This window comes from Cricetulus griseus, chromosome 2 (assembly GCF_003668045.3).
Source record: "Cricetulus griseus strain 17A/GY chromosome 2, alternate assembly CriGri-PICRH-1.0, whole genome shotgun sequence".
NCBI classification, from domain to species: Eukaryota; Metazoa; Chordata; class Mammalia; order Rodentia; family Cricetidae; genus Cricetulus; species Cricetulus griseus.
In genome coordinates, this window is record NC_048595.1 from 368587660 (window position 1) to 368608520 (window position 20861).

Consider the following 20861-nt stretch of genomic DNA (forward strand, 5'->3'; position numbering starts at 1 on the left):
AAGCACAAATCAATAGGAAGGATGCAGAGAGAAGCAGGAAGTGGACCACTACCCCAGCCATAGTTCCATCCCCAGCTTCCCAGGGCAAAGTGAAGCCAAAGCACCCATGGGAGCCCCAGGAATCAATGTCTGTGTCAGGAGGTAGAGTTGAGTTGACATGGCCTGTGGTGTCTCAGAAACACTGCTCCTAAACTGAAGCAGTGTGGGTATGCTCCTGCCAATGACACAACTATACTGTGAGGTCCTTGGAACATAGCACATTTAATGTTGTGTGAGCACACCAGTTATTATTGAGTTATGGTCATAGCATTTGAAAAAGGTATCACAATAAAAATGAGAGCATTCTGTAAACAAGTTTAATATTTAAAAAAATCCCATGACAAAGGCAGCACTCCCTTTAAAAGTGGCTTCATATACAAGCATCAATGCCAAGCTACTTTTAGCAGAAGAGGAAGTAAAACATGATATTTTGTGAGGTGCAACACTTACTGACTTATTTATATTTGCCAACATGAATTTTACTTGAAATATGAAGAACATTACTGGAGAAATAAAACACTAAGCAGAAATGTCCACACATTGCCTGCTTCACTTGCCCATACAAAGTATGCCCTGCTCCTGTGAGCATGACATCTGATCATTGTCAAAGAAGTCCTTACTTTCAATCCTTTTCTCAATTTCTATATCATAGAAACCCACCTTTTCCACCCATTACATAGGATCTTGCGCTAAGTGAAGCAGACTCAGGCCAGAAAGTAACTGCTCTCTTCCAGCTTGAGCAAAGGATCTACCTTTTCAGTGTTGTAACTGTGTTCTTACTAAGCATCTGTTGTTCTGGATAGCTATTTTGACCTCCCTCTATTTAAACAAATTTTGTTTTCTGACAGATTAGAGTCAGGATGACAATCAACATTTACATGGGTCTTTACATAGACACAAACAGAATCTGAACTTTTAAAAACAGTGAAAAAGACAGGCAGCTTGCCTTTAAATACGCATTAAAATAACACAAAACAGTCCTTCTTTTGACAAAGTTTGCCCACACCTCTGTCTGGCTTGCAGACCTATATGGTTTAGTGTAATTTCTGATGCACCACGGTGAGGTAGGTGGTGTCACCTACTAGTTGTCCATTGCAAACCACAGATATGGATGCCTGGAATCAAACACAAGCTGAAAGCTTCATTTTCTCCTCAAACTGCTTGTCCACTGCCAGAGACAAGGCCTGGAGGAAACCCTCGATGGTGACGCTAGGAGCCTGAAAAGACACATGTTATTAATGAGTGGACCTGGGCCTCAGAAGGGTTACCTGACAGCTACTATCTATACATTTGTGGAGTTAGGAAGAGGCTCAGCTCTCTCTGGGCTAAATAAGCCCATGACCTCTCAGGCCTACAACAGGACACCCAGAGGTGGTTTGTAATGTAAAAGATAATGTAACTTGCTGTTTCCTATTGGTTAGAAAAGGCTACTGGAGTAGGTAGGTGGGACCAGTAGTCATCCACCTGTTAAAAAAGAAGAGAATCTGTTGGGAACAGAACGTAGGGCCTCAAGGCCTGCCATTTTGGAACCTTTCCCAAAGAGCTCACCCAGTGTCCTGGAGCTGAGGCACAGCATTACTGCTTTGTAACTGAGAATCACTACACAGCTCAGCACCAAGCTCTCCCCTCTGTGTCAAGCATTCATGTTCATGGCCCACGAGTGTTTCCTTGGTACTGAAGACCACACCTAGTATAGCAGCAGCAGAATGCCAGATAATGGATTTCAGATAAATGTGTGGCTGATGGGCTTGTGCTGGAGGACTGGTCCTGGGCAGGTAAGGGAATGACTCTAGGTCACTACTGGTTGTAAAGAGAACCCAGACTCATGGGGCATAAGTCTTGAGGAATATGAGGTAGGCTATAGACACAACTTTCCAACACACCACAGTACGTGTGTGCCTGTGAGTTATTGCAAATATATATATGTGAGCCATTTCTTCCCAAATACCCACTGCCTATGATGGGTAGTGTTGTCACCTGACAGAGTCTAAAATCACCAGGGAGACAGGCCTCTGGACGTGTCTTTGGGGAGTTATCTCGGTTACATCAATTGTGGTGAGAAGACTGGCCCACTCTGTTAGCATCAGGCCCTGGTTGATATCCTGGACTATGTAAATGGAAAAGGGAACTGTACAGCACCATTTCTTCATTGCTCATTCTCTGCTCCTGATTGTGGATCAGCAGCTTCAAGTGCTTGCTGCTTGGATTTTCACACCATGATGGTCTGTACTGTGAGCTAGAACAAACGCTTTCTCTCTTAAATTGCTTTTTAAAGAATATACCGCAGCTGGAAAAGGAACTAAGATGCTACCCCAGAATCCTGTGAACAGTGTGGGTGAGAGATCTAGGTATCCGGTACATAGGGCCAAGGGAAGCTTACCTGGATATAGAGTGCATGAGCCAGGAAAGGGAGTTTCCTCAGGACCCGGCCACTGAGGCCCTCGCTCTTCCTGCATAAAAAAATCATGTTCACGGATGTCAACTTCATATACAAATACACATGGTTCAGGGATAATTTCCCTCTTTGAGGTGAACTGTGTGACCCTGGGTATAGCCTTGGCCTCAAAGACTACTGTCCTCAAACAAACAAAGCTGAGCAGTGTTGGTGCACACCTTTAATCTGGGCACTTGGGAGGCAGAGGCAGGCGGATCTCTGTGAGTTCCAGGCCAGCCTGGTCTACAGAGCGAGTGCCAGGACAGGTTCAAAAGCTATACAGAGAAACCCTGTCTTGAAAAACTAACAAAAAAAAAAAAAAAAAAAAAGAAAGAAAGAAAAGAAAAGAAAAAAAAGGACTGCTCTCCTCTCTATTCCCCAACATGATCTGTCATCTTTGATTTGGTTCCTGCTCCAAGTGAGAGACTCTAGGACCAAGTGCCCACCTGGGAGCATCAGGTGTAGCCTAAGACACTGTGGCACAAAGCTGCCAGCAGCCAGCAGAATCCCCAACCAGGCCACTATGTCTTACGTTTTAATGAAATATCTAAAGTGTGTTTCTCCTTCTCGGTGATTTAAGTCTCTTCTCTAGCAACACTACACTCTTCATGTTAACTCAAAATCTTCCACATGTTTCATGGCTTCTGGATAAAATCCAAACTGACTAGAAAGTAAGTTTCACAGCACAGCCCCTCTGCCTCTCCAACACCGCCACATTGATCTGTGAGGAATGCTCCATGAAGATGGCTGCCAACACAGCACACTGCCCAGCAGCCTCCTCATGTTCTGCAATTATATATATAGCCTGTCTTTTGAGCCTCTATGTCAGACTCCTACCTTAGTCACCAAAGTTATTTTCCTTCTTATTTTCTTTCTATTAGTTGCAGCCCTCTGCTGCCCCTGCCAGCTACTCATTCCTACTTTTGCAGTGCCCTGATAGCTCACCTCCAGAGCCTTCTCTGGCCTCCAAAGGAAATCATAGTACCTAATTGCAAACCTCAGCAAATGATTTTTCTTAGGTAAAAAATTACATCAGTTTGTACCTTGAAATTTCACTCAAAAGGAGGCTTAGCTTTGACACGTTATTTTCAATGAAGCCAATCATTTCCAGCTCTCGGAGGGTCAGCAGCTGCTGACGAGGATATATGATCTGGCACTAGGGAACAAAGGCAGAGTAGTTATGACAGAATCCACATAAGAGAAGGTTCAGGCACCATGAGCAGAAGGGTTAGTTCTTCCAGAGCTATCAGAAACTTTTATGACTTATAGAAGTCCAAAACAATCACTCCAATACAGGCACTAGAAAACAGCTCTGCACACTCTTAACATACATATCTATGTTTCTTCAAAGATCAGTATGTAAACAATAAAATACAGCTCAGATACCAGTAGCAAGCCAGATGCTGAGTGTTTAGCCATGTTTAGCTTTGTTTCAGGGCTGGGGGGCACTGAACTGTTGCCTTAGTTCCAGAAATGTGTGTCAAGTGTACAGGAGCAGAATAGGAATGCAGAGCCAGGACCACAGCTGTCTTCAAAACAACAAATAGTCTTGGTTTGCTCCTCAGTTATGATGAGTACAATAACAGACAAGGCAGTAGGTTCCTGAAGCTCTCCCTCAAAGGGCTGCCCTGAGCTGTCAGTGTGGCACTGACTGCTGCCACAAAAATCCTTTTTCTGTATAATTTGGAGGTTTGTGGATAAAACAGGAAACAGGTTCTTGTCTGGGATTCTTACCTCTCTGCACAGCCAGTGAATTTATATAGGCAGGCATACATCACAAGAGCCCAGACTGCAGGCTCCTGACAGAGTGAGATTCAATGACAAAGTATCTGCCTTCAGGACCTGCCCACGTTTCATTGCAGTGTCTGAATCTCTTGTTATTTCTTTGCATATGTATGTGTGGTGTGTGTGTGTGTGGCCAGAGGCTGATGTCTTTCTCAATACCTTACCATCTTTCACTTGAACCCAGAACACACAAATTTGACTAGTTAGCTTGCCATCTTGCTCCAGAGATCCTGTCTCATTTCCTGACTCCTGGGATATAGGTGGGTTTGCCACATTTATGGGGGTGTTGGGAATCTGAACTCTATTCCTCCTGCTTGGGTGGCAAGCATTTTATCCTGAACTCTATCTTAAGTTTCCACAAATTACCAAATAAGAAACTGGCCTCAGCTCCCCCAAAATCTGTACCTCTAAGATAGATTCCAGAACATTCCAGATTCATGTTATAAGTGACAAATGTCCCATTATTAGGGCTAAAAGACACATCAAAGGCATCTTTGGCCTCTTAACATATCCAGCATCCTCACTGGACCTGCCTCATGTTAAGTCCTTTGGCAGTAAAGCAGCTCCACAGAGGCTCCCGCCCTTCTCCCAGCCAATGCCAGGATGCTAGATGGGATGCCGATACCAGAACAACACCGGCTTGAGCACCCTTATTGGGCTTCTGGCTGAGCTGGCTCCCTATTCCTGCCCAAAGGTCATCATGCTGTTCTTGGTGAAGACAGTGAGGGCCACTATTTTATCAAAAGTCAGGCAGTCATTACAGGATGTGAGGACAATTCCACTCTGCTGACTAGGGGCAAGGATTTCACCACAGAATCAGTATAAATCTCTGCCTATTGGCTTGCTTGGTTATTATTGTTCAAGTTCCCTATGTTCTTGCAGCATGAGCTGTCAGATGTTGTCAGAAACCACAACTTTCAGCCAGTCATCCATTGTCCTTTGTACAGGCTAAGAGAATGGCCACTTTCATGGCAGGCTCAGAACCAGGATGTACCTAATAGTCTGCCTACAACCCTTTTACCAACCCACTAACCTTCTACACACCGGTACCCCCCCCCCTTTTTTTTTTTTTTTTGGTTTTTCGAGACAGGGTTTCTCTGTCTAGCTTTGGAGCCTATCCTGGCACTTGCTCTGGAGACCAGGCTGGCTTTAAACTCACAGAGATCCTCCGCCTGCCTCTGCCTCCCGAGTGCTGGGACACCAACACAACACACTGGTACCTTAAACTGAAGTGTTAATCATACTGTATCAAAAGAACAGAAACATTATTAAGAGTATGGTATAAAAGTGTTCTAAAAAGGGGGGGGGGCATTATTTTATAGGCTACTTCAAAATTGGGTTTTTTTTTGGTTTTGATTTTATTTTTACTTTTATAGGAAATAAAGATAAAAAGTACTGAGTCAGCAGGCAAAATTTAGATGCAATATAACTATAGTTTTCAATGTAAGATAAGATGGCTATTGTACATTAAGCTATGCTCATTAACTACTGACATGTACAGATCCAGTGATGGTCAGGAGTGAAAATAAAGGAAGGTACCTTCATCAGTTCTTCTAAACAAGAGAGGTAGATTCTGAAGATGGCTGCTGTAGAAGGGGGCCCAATGTATTGCTTGATGTCAGCTCTGTCCACAAAAGCCACATCAATCTTCTCAGTGATGTTGGATGTGGTGAGAATCACCACATTGGAATGCCTGTTGTAGTGAATGGGCAAGAATAAGGCACAGTGTACGTTAGAGGCCCAGTTCTGTTCTGCTGTATGTGGAAGGCACATGGGTAGGAGGAACAGTGGGTCTGTGAGTGCAAGAGCCTATCCAGCTGTATTTCAGAGTAACCTTCCAACACAGCCTTCGTATTGTGAGAGCCCTGACTTGTAGCTGGTCTATGTCCAATAGACACAGTCAAGGCCTTTGCTTCTAGAAAGCTGTGGTATACTCTATTGCATTTGTCTCACCTACTTCAGCTCTGGGGAAGATCTCACTTTGTGCAACATCCCTGACTACCCACTAGGGGAACCTGAGGCCAGGGAGATTATCAGCCTTGAGCATAAACAAAGTAAAAGGCACACCATGGGGAAGTGTCCTTCTGACCCCACATTACCTTTTAACTAGTGGGAGGTGATGACTGCCTCTTTGGCAATGGGGGAAGGGAGGAAATGATCATAATGGGACACTCCAGGCAGGCAGGTGAGGAGGATCACAAGCCTTATAAGGGATTCTAAGCAGGCAAGTGTGAAGCCCATCAGTGTAACAGAAGACCTTGTGAAGGAGAGGAGACAGAGATCCTGGGTAGCGGAGTAGCTGACCAGTTTATTACAGGACCTAGGTAGAAATGTTTGAGACTTGGTATTTATCTAGAGTGTTTAGCTTAGTGTTTATCTGGTCTGCGATGGGAACTTGGCACACAGGACTGGGAGTGATACTGGAAGAAAGGGTGGTGAGGGTTTCAGACAGGCCATGGAAGGAACCTTCCTTGGAAGACTGTAGGAAGACACTGGCAGCAGAAGCTAAAGTGAGGGAAATGACTATAAAGCTGCCTGAGAGCAAGATCTAAAGCTATTTGATCATCACACTTCTTTATCACTACTCATGTGCACTCTCACTATTTATCCCAGTGTTACCTTTTAATCTGATCAATTTGAGTCAAGACAGCATTGACCACACGGATAGCATCTGATGGCTCTGCACCTGCCCTGCAAGCATTTCGAGCAGCTGTGAGACTCTCCACCTGCGGGGACAGAGCAACAGGTCAAAATGAAGAGTAACTGGCACTTCACAGGCAGCTATAGATTGTGTCAACTGACTGAATAAAAAGATTGAATGGGTCTATGTGTGCTACCTGCTCCCCATGCTCAATGCATTGGGCATCAGGAAAAGATCCACAGGAAAGAGCTTGCAACACAACCGACCAAGTGAGAGAGATCAGGCAATTCAGGCAAAGACTGGCTACCTGTGAGTGCCTACCTCATCGATCAGCACAAACACCAGAGCTTCCTTATCGTCAATCAAGTCCTGAATCTTCTGGAACATCCTAGTTACCAACTTGCCACTCTGAAACCAAAGCATTCTTATTAGTGGTGCCAATTTGTAGTCAACTGTTACAGGAGCACAAACGCAACGCCACCATGATGGCGCCTCAGAAAACTCACAGCATCAGACAGGATCTAGAGATGGCTTTAGAGATCAGCACAAACGCTACTGATTTTTAGGAAATGGAGACCTGAGATTGTATGTGCTATTTATTGTTCAGGGTGGCATAGTGCTAGCGATGCCACTAATGATCACCAATGTATACTTGCTACAAACCACTGACAGCAACACAAAAACTGATGAGGGAAAGCTCCCAGTTGCCTATATCCTGCTTAACACTTACTATAAGAACATACTGAAACGGGACGCCTTGGGCACACAGGCTTTCAGGGATTAGGAGCACCCACAACAACTGGGGTACCTCCTTAGTTCAGATCCAGAGTGCATGAGCCTGAAGGCTGCTTGGCAAAAGGGCACAGTCTAAATGAGACCACAGAATTTGGTACTTATTGAATGGGTGTCCTTCCTTACCCAATCAGAGGTCTGGGATATGACCCTGGAGGGTTTCTTTTTCCAATTTAGACTGCCTCCAAGTGCTCTAGCTCTGGAGTCCATGTCTGACCATAAGTCAGGTATCCTGTTGACTTTCTCATTTCACCTATTTCTTTCCAGAAGCTTCTGTGTTTGGAATGTTTGGTCAAGATAGAAGACACTGTTTTCCAATTATGGCTGACCATGTCAATAATTAAAACATTTAATACTTACTTCTGAAAACCACTTAGAAAATAGGCTGTGGCTGTTTATTTCAATCAACTGGCCATACCGGTACCTGGTAAGAAAAGGTAAGGAAACTACAATTAATACACTGCCCTTGACACAACATTCCTCCATTGCCCACGTTCTGAAAGTAAACTCCCACTCTTAAGATAATGCAGTTCCATATAATTAATAATTGTAGAAAACCTAATAGGATGTAATTAACAAGACCAGGTGATAGTAAAACCAGTTTTCTCATATTCTCATTTGAATCAAATAGCAAAACCTCTCATTTAATCTGCTTATAACTTTTATTTCCAATATAGCACACAAAATAAAATAGCAGCATCAAAAAATTTTGGCAGAACCTACACTTTCTTTTTTTTTTCCACAAACCTCAAAGTGTGATGATTTCCTTTTCTCACAGATTCAAAACCTGAAGTGCTGAAAGAGCCAAAACACACTAATGCTGCTGACCAGAGAAAGTCTAAAATGGCACCACCCCTCACTCAGAAATAGTACACACAAAGCCTCACTAAACAAGGGGAGAGAAGGAAGCTCCTAAAACACCCTCCCCTCCCTCTTCCTTCTCTGTCTCTCTCTGTCTCTCCTTTTGAAACAGGGTCTATATAGCTCTGGCTGTCTTAGAACTCTCTATATAGACTAGGCTTCTCAGAACTCCCATGTCACAGAAGAATGTCTTGCTTTTAAAAAATACCACTAGCATTCTATTTTAAAATCATAGCATTAATTACTTCTTACAAAGTGTAGTGAAGGGTGTTAAAAACAACATGACAAAGAGACTGGGGTGAATATTAAATAACATTAATTATAAAACAACAAATTATTGCAAACACACACACACACACATCCATTTCTAACTGACAAGATAAACACAATTCCCACATTTTTCTAAGTGAAAGTTAAATTCCTCGAAAGAATATTTTGCTTCTCTAGTGTTGTAGAATTCTGGCTTTAGAGGAGGCCTTTAAGGAAAAGATGCAAATAAATCTATCAGAACTGGGCCAAGTTATTAGACATAACTGTCTAATAAAGTATTCTCTGCATGTAAAAATACTCCTAAGACATTTCTCTGAAGAAGCAATATAGACATATAACAGTGAGTCTCATAGGAACTCCAACTCACACTGGAGTAGCAGTTGCCAAACTTATCCTGTTTTAGGCAATAACAAATTAAGACAAGATTAAAAAAAAAAAGTGGCATTTGGTAAAGATGTTGTTCAGACTAGTGAAGGTGACTCCCGAGGGAAATGCTCTAAGAGCTACCCTGGTTGTCCATCCAGGCTTTTTCCAACTACAACCCAAGAGCTGAGGAAATCAAGGCTGATGTTAGAGGAGAGGTGCTGAGGCTGCTGGGCAGAGTTCCACAGGGGAAAGGGAAATGAAGAAATAAATCCCTGAAACCAGCATGGGGACTCTGTTTCTGATGAATACCAAAGCAGGTGAGCAAGGAGAATCCATGAGGCTTGAAGGTGCTTAAAGCTCTTACAGGCTAGAAGAACCCAAGCTCCTATGGCCCAAGCGGAGAGAACACTGCCTTATCCTTCCAGGAGCTCCTAGGCAGAGACCCTAGGCAGAGCTAAGAGCACACACCAAGGACAAACGCAAGACTAAACCCAAACCCCATTCCCAGAATGCTGAAAACAAACCCTAGAAAGACACAACACGTTTCAAGCAGTTGAAAAGGCTACCAGAATCAAGCCAGAAAGTTTAAAAGGAATATGTAAACTTTAACCACAATGCTTAGTATTTATGCAAAAAAAAAAAAAAATTGACACATTGAATTAGTTGTTTTTTTTTTGTTTTTTGTTTTCATCATTGTGATCCAATACTTGACAAGAAACAAGTTAAAGGAGGAAGGCCTTACTTTTGCTCATGGTTCAGAGGAAGACAGTCCATCATGGTACAGAAGGCATGATGCAGAGTGGCTTGGCCCACAGCATCACCAGGAGCAGAGGAAGCAGAATGCTACCAGTCAGCTGGTTTTCTCCTTTCCCCTTTTATTCAGATTAGGACACTAATCTGTAGGATGGTGTTTCCTTTCTCTGCTAAAACTTCTCTGGAAACTCCCTCAAAGACAGACTGACAGCTGTGTCTTCTAGAAGGTGCCAAATCCATTCAGATTGACAATGAGGACTAAGCACACATGCCAGGAAGTAGAAACATAGACCCATTGCTAGATGAAAAGTCAGTCAACAGAGATACCAATGCAACTGATAGGCAAGACCATCAAAACAACCATAGACTGGCTCAGGACTTCAATAAAAACATATGAAGAAAGAAGAGAAAAAGAGCCAAAGGGAATCTTCACAGAAAGAAAAGAAACTGAGAAATAAATGAACTACTAGTTGGGAGTAAAAGCAGTCTAGACACTACAAAAAAATGCATGGGCTTAAGGGTGCAGCAATATAAACTGTTTAAAATTAAGTACAGATGATATTTTTTAAAAGATGAAAAAGGGGAGCTGGAGAGATGGCTCAGAAGTTGAAGAGTACTGGCTGCTCCTAAGACCTGGGTCTGATTCCCAGTACCTACATGCCTGCTCACAACCATTGAAACTGCAGCTCTTTTGGCCTCTCTGGGGACCATGCACACATGTGGTACATGCATGCAGGCAAAATACCCATATACATAATACAATAAAATATTTTTTTAAACTAAGAATCTAAAATACAAGGGCAAAGTACATGGGTGGTCTATGGAACAACACCTATGAGTCTAATACACTGAAGAACAAATTCCCAAGTAATGAGTCATCACCACAGTCTTCAAATTTGAGGAGAACCGAGACCCCAAACAGACAGAAGAAGACAACTGTCAAGGAAGGGCAGGTAAGTCCACAGGGACATTAAGTTCTTTTCCTAGTAAATGATAAAAGCACATGAACAGAAACAGCTTTCTTGAAGCCCACATGAAGTGGGACAGTGCCAGGCTGCCACCACTGGCTTCAGGGTAATTTATAAGACAGAATCAATTCCTACTGAGAGGAATGAACTGTCTTACACCCAAGGAGAGGAAATGTTTTAAATGTTACAAGTCCTGGACCTGTTGCTCTCCTCTCTGCTGTCACCAAAGTTACCTGTTTGACAGTCTGATGGTCAGTTTCTGTGCTAATGCCTTACAAAGGGATGTTTTTCCAGTTCCTGGAGGACCTGCAATAATAGCCAAGGAAGTATATTCAAGCCAGTGCTGCAATATTACTTTTAAACATAGTTAATCGCTATTGCTGTTATTACTATACGTATTCATTGTTAAGTTATAGTGTAAAAGCTCTAGGATCTGACTAGGTAGCTCTGACTGGACATCACTAACATGGATTTCTGGTCTCCCAGCTGACACACTGCTTCCTGGCTTCTAACTTCTCTAGGCATACTGCATATACACCACTTGTGGTCTACATCTTACTGACACAAACCCTTGTCTCCACACTTCCTCTATGAAGTCCACAACCTACTTTTCCAAGACCAAATACACCTTTCTTAGTAAATGGAGGTAGAAGAGTACCATCTCATTAGGACCATTACTGTAGTAGCATCTTCCACTGTAGATAAACAAAAGGGGGCTGTATTCCACATCAGAGCAGAAGAGCAATACCAGTTTAGAGCTCCATTTGTTAGATCCATTTGTTAAAGGTCTGGTACCCAGTGGTACTATGGGTGATTGCAGAAAATGAGAGGTGAAGTGAGGTTTTAGGTCAGTGGGGGTATGCGCCTGAAGGGGACTGAGGGACTCTGGTCTCTTCGTCTTTTTCATTCTTGGCTATGATGTGACTGCTCTCCCATGTGCTCCTCACATAAATATGATTCACCACAGGCACAAAATAGCACAGCTAATTGATCATGGAGCCAAACTCTAAAACTGTGAACCAAAATACATTTTCTTTTTCCCTTTTTTGAGACAGAGTTTCACTATGGAGGCCCGGCTGGCCTCAAACTCCTAGATCTGCCTACTTCTTCTGCCTAAGGACTGAGATTAAAGGCCTACTCTACCACATCCAGCTTTTTGGTTCTTTCTTCTTTCTTCCTTTTTAAGATTTATTTACATTTTATGTGTAGAATGTTTTGTTTTTACCTGCATGTAAGTGACCTCAGCGGTCAGAAGAGGGTATTAGTTCTCCAGGAACTAGAGTTACAGATGGTTGTGAATTACCATGTGGGTGCTGGGACCTGAACCCTGTCCTCTGCAAGAGCAACAAGTTCTCTTAACTACAGAGCCCCTTAAATGACACTTTTTAAAAGATCTTGGGCAATCTCACAATTATAATTTGCATAAACAGGTTAATTATCCTAAGCTGCTCCTTTGCTATACTGTCTTGATTTTGCTCCATCTCTATGCAGTAATGAGGGTGGGGTGGGGGTGGGGTACAAATCAACGATATTTCCTTCTGAAGGGACCTGACAGAATTTCTTTTTAAAACATGGCTTCTGTAGTTCACACTCACAAAGCAAAGCAGAAACTATTACAAAGAATGGAGACTTGTTCTACCCTAAGCAATTATGTTCAGCTGGGAAAATTAGGCAATCATTTTATATAAAAAAAAGTTAGAGGGAAGCAAACAATTTGTTCCCTAAAAGAAAGTCAACTAGCAAATTTGCCAGACTTAAGTGAATTGAATCGATGTCACAGATGCGGAATATTCAAGAACAATTTTGACTCTTTCAAACACAAAGAGCTATAGTATTGTAGAAGGAATAGATGTAAATTACAAATCAATTCCAGGCCATTCTTTTTGTTACATGAAAACCCGCCCACCTCACCGTGCAGCAGCACTACCCGGTTCCAGGTGATAAGGTTGCTGTCCACATTCTTGTCTGAGAACAGCAAGGCGGTCATCACGTAGTCAAGGAGCTGGTACAGAAAAGCAGAAAGGCAGCTAAGGGACCTGCAAGGCAAAGCTTCCCAAAAGCATGCTTCGAATTCCTGCTTCTGAACAAGAGAGGGGAGGCCAGCATGGCCACCCCTGAAAGGACTGTCACCTTCTGACATCCAGAGACCTCCCATCAGTTGCTATCACTCTAGAAGGCATCTTTAAAAGGTTAAGAAGGTAAAATACCATTCAGTACCATTCTAAGAGGAGAAACAAAGTCATTACCTTTACTTAGGTAAAGGTTGACAATATCCAATAAGATGCCCAAGGTGCTTATCAGATAGAAAACAGCATACCACGTAACTGGGTAAGCATACAGCGTATCTGTCAGAAGCCCAAGGAAGTGCCTTCACCAAGTGACAGTTTTCTAGTCTGTCCCCAAAAGGGCTCACAGGAAGAATGCAATTCAAAATAAATGTCATCCTCTTCTAGTCTCTGACCATTTCCTCTCTAAAGGATCAATTCTATGCTAGGGGACCTCTGATGGACTGGCATTCAGGATGCAGGCCACTGGTAGACAGGACTTCCAAAAGTCCACCTGAATCAAGGAGCATGGAGAGGCTGGAGAGCAAGGCAATGAGCACATTCTGAGAAAAAGTACAGCAACTTACATGTGATTTGACCTCCACGTCATACACGAGGCTGTCCCAAAGCCCATGAAATTCAGCTGTGAGGGAGAGTAAGACAAAACTCAATTTTAAGAAGACCTTGAGCCCACTGCTTCCAATTGCAGATCAAGATGGATACAGCAAGTGCAGCTTTTTTTCCCCTCAAAGTTCAACTTTTCTTAAAATTACAGATACAAAATAAATGTCAGTCATATAATTTTGACAGATAAGTGAAGTACAAGCATTATTCTTACCAAGCTCAAGTCTGTACTTGAGAGACTGAGGGAGGAAGATCACAAGTTCAAGGCCTGCCAGGGTTAACAGTGAGTTCAAGGCCAGCCTGAGTAACTTAGTGAAACCAATCTCAAACAAAAGCAGAGGACCTGGCACGGAGCTCTGAGATAGGCCGCTCATCTAATTTAGGTCAGGCCTTGAAGTCAATCCCCAATGTAATACAGAAAATGAATTACTCTTCATGTTTTGGGGACAAGTGCTTTTATAATGAATCCTCCTCCCCATCCTTACCGGCTAGCTTGCACAGTGCTAGAAGGGTCTATGCATGCTACTGCAAAAGAAGGTTAGCAACAGTCTTACACAGATGTGAGCCGTGGGAGGCACAATAATGACCAGCCTGGCAAGATATGCCAACTGGTATATTAGTAGACTCAATGTTATGGCAGTAATCAACCACTTTCCAATTGGATTTTAAGCTCACATCACAGAATGGTGCTCAATTACGGTACCATTAACTGGACCAAAACTCCATGGCTACCTAGGTTGTAGGTCCTAGGGGAGAACCTAATACTGTTAAATAAACTGCAGCTCCCTCCTACCCAGTTCTTCTCTTTTCACACCCAAAGATTAGTGCATCTTCCAACCATCATCAGAGAAGCCTCTTTTTGTAATAGATGTAATCTCCATACAGAGGCAGACAACTGGCCAAGGTGAAGAATAAGAGACTGTGGCATTCTTAGCGCTAAATGGGACATCTATATCACAAATCTCACCCTCAGGCTCAGGAATTGTCAACAAAGTGGGAAATCTTTTTAAGAGCTAGAAGTAGTGGATGTCGAAGCATAACAGTATTTGTTGGACACGGCTCATGAGATTCCACCCCTATCTCGGGAACTATGGGCAACTGATGGGGAAAGAGTCAGCTTTCTTCAGAGCTGCAGGCCCTTCCGTGCTACAGCAGAGGTCTCATACCCATGCACATGCAGGCAGCACAAAGTGGATTCAATGGATTAAAGGAAAAAAAAAAATACATGATACCGGGAGGCAAAAATGGTGGTGAGGATAGGGGAGGAATTGGAGGGAAGGGGATGGGAGTTGATTTGGTCAAAAATCCCATTAAATGTATGTATGAAGCATCTAACACTAAAAATATTTTTCAAAAAAATTTTTTCATTGTTTCATTACTTTGAATTTTGCCATTTCCGTGATATCCTCTTGCTTCCTCTGGGTTTAGCTTTTTCATCAGTTCCCTCTTTCTAAAGGAAAAACCCAGGCTGTTGGCCTAAGATATTTCTTATTTCAAATGCAAGCCTATAAATTTCCTTTTTGGGCTAACGTATTTCCATAAATATTGGTACTCTGTGTTTTTGTTTTCATTGAGTGCTGCATTTACATTTCCTCTTAGACTTGCCTCTTAAGCTACGTATTTAAAGTGTGTTTTAGACAAACAAAAAACAAATGGACTCCCTCTACATGGCAAAACATAAAACTTTTGGTGACCACCTATTGGAACCTAGTAGCAAAGTCTCTAGAGAAGTACTGATTATCATAGGAGGTCAGGACTGACCAGTAGGGGAGACCAGCTGGGCGGGGACAAGGAATGCAAGTGACATCCTTAGTTAGACACAATCTCTGAGGAGCTTGTCTAAAGGAAGGACAGTCTTAGCCTAGAAATGTGTTCCTTCCTTTTCAATCACCACCAGTCAAGTCTGTAGCATTCCCTAAGGGCCCACATGCTAAAGGCTTGATCATTAGAGTGATGCTATTGGGAGGTAGTGGAGCTTTAGAAGGCAGTGCCCAGAGGGAAGTCTAAAATCATGTCCTTGAGGAGGATAGTGACACAGGTCTCTTGCTCTCTCTCCTGCATCTGGCCATGAAGAGAATAGGATTCCTGTGCCACTCTCCCCTCCCCCAGTACAGTGCTTTGTCTTGCAACAGGCTGGAAGCAATGGAGCCACTCCTTCATGAACTGAAACTTGGAGCCCAAACAAACTCTTCTCCTTATGCTAATTGTCTCAAACATTTACTATAGTGATAGAGAGCTAATGCAGCGATACCTTTTTGTCCATTTCATAAGGGATCAAGCATCCTAAAATGTTATAAAACCAAAGAACCAAATCTTCTCACTAAGTAACTCGGCATTAAGTGACCCGGGTGTCTCAAGCTTCTGACCCAGGCCTTCCTTGGCTGCCTCCCTCCACTACTACCCACTTATCAGGACCCTGTACCTGCAGGCAAAACCCAGTGACTTGCTGCAATTATATTTTCTGTTTCTTCTTCCAAATTTTCACTGGTGGGGCCATCTTCATTCAATTGGAAGATGTGAAGAGCGATAGTGCATGCACTCAAATCGATGGGCTGTGGGTGAGATTAAAAAGTAAACACATCTGTGGCAACTCAGAACACCTCCTTCTTCACTACAATTCTGTATGCTGAAGTCCAAAATAAAGACCAAGATATACTGCTGTTAAAAACTGTTCTCAGATTAGATGAAGTCTAGCATCTCATTTCTGATCTAGGATTGGCTCTTAAAGTGTTTATCCATTTCTCTCCTTTGAGCTCATGACCCATCCATCCCCATCACACCCCCTGAAACAGGATTCATAATATGTAGGGCTATCTGCCTGCAACTCCTTATATAGACCAGGCTGGCCTCAATGGAACAGAGATAGAACTGCTTCTGCCTCACAAGCACTGGGATTAAACAGGTGTGCTCCACCATTCCTAGCAAACCTAAGTTTACGTGATTTTTTTTCTTTTAACACTGTGAAGTAACAGGTGAGGAAAATACCAACATTTATATAAAGAAGAAAGTCCCCGATAACCAAACTCAGAGATAGTACAATTACTCATATGGGCTTGAGCAGAAATGGTTTTCCATACAGTGTTCTTTCCATTTCTTTTTCCAGTAGGTTATCTTTATTATGTCTGTCCTTCTTTTAGAATGACTCACAGAGTAGGATTCTGAGTTTCAAAATTAGAAATAAAGTACCACCTCACCATGACATCATGTCAAGACACAGGATGCACACAAAGTGACTGATGACTTTAGCCCTAACCAAGGCTGAGAAATTAATGATATTTTTGTTCCATTTTCTAATTTATCAGTTTGGTGTTACCTAGTTTGAAGTGGAGGAACTGGATAGGTGGCAGTGATTAAATGCTTCCTCTTGAAGGGAAGCCACATATATTTTATGTAGAAGTATCCCACAAAGAATATCTGTATCTTTCCCTCACTTGCTTATTCATCATTTACTTGTATCACTACGGACTTTATGTTATTTTGGGTCACGATTCAAAACTACATTATCCATTACTACTGTCATTGTTCTAGATTTGGATACTGGGAAAAAACTTAGATTCACCCTGGTGTTCATGTGAAACATCCTTATCCTTTTGCTTAAATTTAAATATCTTGATAATGTTCTGTCACTACAAGACAACTCAGTCTAATTTTGTAATTTGCCTGCCTGATTCTGGATTTAACTATGTAATCAAGAAACCTAAGTATCTATTATTGGATAATATCTAGGACATATCAGTGGGAAGCTGAGCCTCCACTCCCTCCTTCTATTAACAATACAGCCATGATGAGAAGGGCCCAGTAGGTCCATGAACCAACAATTGAACAAACATGCACACTGAGGTGAATGGTATGTTGTCTGGAAGTTAATAGCTACTATAGTCCTACAAAATGGACATCTCCCATGAGTCTGCTGTTATGTAACTATACTATCATATAATCTTTAAGGTTATCTGTACTTTTTTGTTACTAGCCTAATTTATTCCTTAAATCCATAAAGCTAGCTAGTAATTCTTTAGACTGGCAATTTTTAATTTAAATGATCACGCTGTGTTTCCCTTCTGGTTGGATTCTAAGTTTATAGACACGAGGTTAGTTGTGTTTTAGGTCTTCTCCGAGACCTTTAAAATGAACCAGATTATGATCATGACTCCTCTGAAACAGGAAAAGATAGGACTAGAAGAATTTCTGAGTTTTGGGCAGGTGTTTGACAAAGAGATATTATAGAATATTTGGTTTTCATTAAAGTGACTGAGTGGCAATGAAGAGAACTTTGGTATGACAGAACTACATAAAAAGTGTGGGTGGTCTGTTAAATATTCTAATGCAACGTAATTACTAATAGTTCCTTTAACTGATATCAAAAGATTCAGTTAAGGATCTGAGATATTTTAAGTAATTTTATTATATAGACTGTTTCCTTGACCATGAGTCGGTTCCCCAACTAAGTGCTTGGTAAAAGTGTTGCTGTAGACTGGTAGACTGCAGGGGTCTAGAAACCACATAGTTATCTAGTTGGACCTTTATCTACTTATTATAGCTGCAGATATTAAAAAAAGAGATTTATTTTTGACATGTATGAGTGTTTTGCCTGTGTGTGTGTCTTGAATATATGCTGGTGTCCTCTGAAGTTAGAAGAGGGTATCAGGTCCCTAGAACTGGAGCTATGGATGGTTGTGAGTCACCATGTGGGTATTGGGAACTGAACCTGTGTTTTCTGTAACAGTAACAAGTAGTCTTAACCTCTGAGTCATCTCTCCAGCTATAACTTGGAGACATTTTTACATTAATAAGTAGAAATCTATTTCTTCTTTTTAATGATGGTATCGTTCGTATTTGTTGTATATGTATCAAATTTGTTTCATCAATCTAATTGATAAGACTATCTCAGAGTGCTGGCTAGCTATAACGTGCAACACACACACACACACACATATATATATGACTCATTATCAGGGAAGAGAAATTCCTATAGGTGACTCTGTAATCAGGTTGTTGGAACTTTTCAGAGTACCCTGAAATTAATCTGTGCTAACCTACCTTCTACAGCAGCACTGAAGAGCCCCATTCCATCAGTTCCTAACTCCTAGCCAAGTCAAGGATACCAGATATTTTAGTATTCATAAAAGTGGACAATATCCACACATTAGGTTTAAGCAAATGAATGAAGTCTTGTCATGTAGCCATGGCTGGCTTAGAATTCCTTATGTAGACCAGGCTGGCCTTGAACTCACAGAGATTCTCCTGCCTCAGCCTCCTGAGTACTGAGATTAAAGATATGTACCACTGAACAGGGCAGAAACAAATTTTATGCCTAGGGCTCATTTTTCAAAATCAATTTTCTATTTTATTTATATTTACATATTTATTTTCTCTCTACAACACTAAAGACTGAATGCAGGACCTTGTGCAAACTAGGCAAGAGCTTTACCACTGGCTCTATCCCGGCCATCAAACTCATATAATGCTCTCTGAAGCTTCTTCCTTAGGGATATACTTCCAATTTTTATACCGGTGATAGACTGTCCTAGTATACAACACTGTCAACACAAAGTTCCCGATTGCCCATAAATGACATCAGAAGATAGTAGGTAAGTCATCTGTATATGACTTACCTATCTTATTTCTATAACTTCCACACAATCTACTGTCCTACCACACTCCGAGCACACCATGACACCTGTTCATGGACAAAGGGGAATTCTGGTATTCAGGCACAGTCTGATATCCCATAGCTCCGTACTCCAACTCTCAGATTTTCATTCTATTTGTTCCTGGCTCTGTCCACAGCATACTGACACATGGTATCCTTACCAGCACCTAGCTCTAGTTAAGACTTATCTATCCACCAAAATCAACAGATAAAGAGCCTGCTATCAATGTCAATATTTGTTATTTGTGACAATTACCTCATACTTCCTAGGGGCTCAGTGACCAGCACTGTGAACTAGGAATTTACCTGAGGGTCCTTGGCCTTTAGTTCTGTGTCAACAATAGAAACTGACTGAACATTTCTGGCCAGAAAAGGCTCATCAAACTCAGTCCACTTGTAATCTCCAAACACAATGTTATGCCTGTTGAGCAGTTTGTGAACATGCAGCTTTATGTCTTCTCTTTTTGCAGTACTAGAAAAATAAATAAAACATGCATAAAACATCTTAGTTTAAAAAACCAGTACAGTACAGTCAGGTGCAGTGGAGGTATGCCTGAAATCCCAGCGTGCAGGAGACTGAGACAGGAGAACTTGTTTCAAATGAAAAAAGCAAATAACAAAACCAACCACAAGCTCAGGCTTGGCAGTCTAGGGATCAACTGTAGGGACCTGGGCATGCAGTCACACCACCGGCCACCCTCAGCTCCTCATTAGAAAAAGGAGGTGACACTACTTCTTGACATGTCACTATGAAGATTAATAAAATTCAGTGCTTGGGGCAACCTAAGGAGCATTCAATCCATGTTAGCAGCCACTGTTAGGGAAGGGATGAAAGTGCAAAGCTGTAGAGTTTAACTCAGAGTATGTTCATCTTTGTAATAGGAAATCTACCACCAGATACAGGCTTAGTAAACTAAACACTTATTCTCCTCCTTGCTCTACTGACACTCCACTTTCTTACACCCCTGACTGTCTGGAGGTCACCCACTGTCCCTCAGCAGGTGCAATCCTATTGCAAAGGTGCTCCACAGGCTTGTCAGTTGAGAGCTGTGGGGTCCTATCAGATCATGTGGCATGGGACGGAAGGGTCTTGATGGGATATGCGGTGCTGTGAGGAGTGAAACCCAAGAGTAGTGTGGGGTGGGGTGGAGTCTCGTGCAGGGTACAATAGGGAAGGAGGTGGGGGGCGGGGGGAGTCGTGTCGCGTCCTACCGGGTGGGTTAAAGCCAGGCTGCCCTGCCCGTGCTATGTAAAGAGCGGTCCTGCTGAGGACTTGGGCTGCTGTGGGCTGGGGTCCTGAGAGGCGGGGTGACGTAGTGCCGTTCACAGGCACGCGTGGTGGGGTCGCGCCCTGCGTGGTCGCGCTCCGTGTAGCTCACCTGCTGCTGCGCTGCAAAACCTCCACATGCACCGAGGGCGACTCCGCCACGCAGGGAAGCGCTTGCTTCAGGTCGCCCACAGCCTCGTCCATGGCGCCGCCGCCGGGAGCCGAGGGAATGCGGCGGAGTGAGGGCGCTGTCGCCGCCACACGCCTGGTGGAACAAGCTCCCGAGCCCGAGACTGACCCACTTCCGTCGCGTGCGCCACGCCGCGCCGCGCCGCGCCGAGCCTCGCCCCGGGCCCCGCCCCGTCC

At 42.8% G+C, this 20861-nt stretch overlaps 1 protein-coding gene across 1 annotated transcript; it reads right to left on the bottom strand.

Annotated features, from left to right (window-relative positions):
- Window positions 1–334: 334 nt before the first annotated feature.
- Window positions 335–20861, bottom strand: Trip13 (thyroid hormone receptor interactor 13). Its single transcript, XM_027400154.2, has 13 exons — window positions 20608–20861; window positions 19535–19700; window positions 16001–16130; window positions 13542–13597; window positions 12821–12911; window positions 11143–11215; window positions 8052–8115; window positions 7221–7307; window positions 6878–6984; window positions 5798–5951; window positions 3517–3629; window positions 2420–2489; window positions 335–1256 (listed from the first exon to the last, which is right to left on the bottom strand). Exons 1-13 carry the CDS (start codon window positions 20697–20699, stop codon window positions 1161–1163), a joined length of 1299 nt encoding a protein of 432 aa, XP_027255955.1. The 5' UTR covers window positions 20700–20861; the 3' UTR covers window positions 335–1160.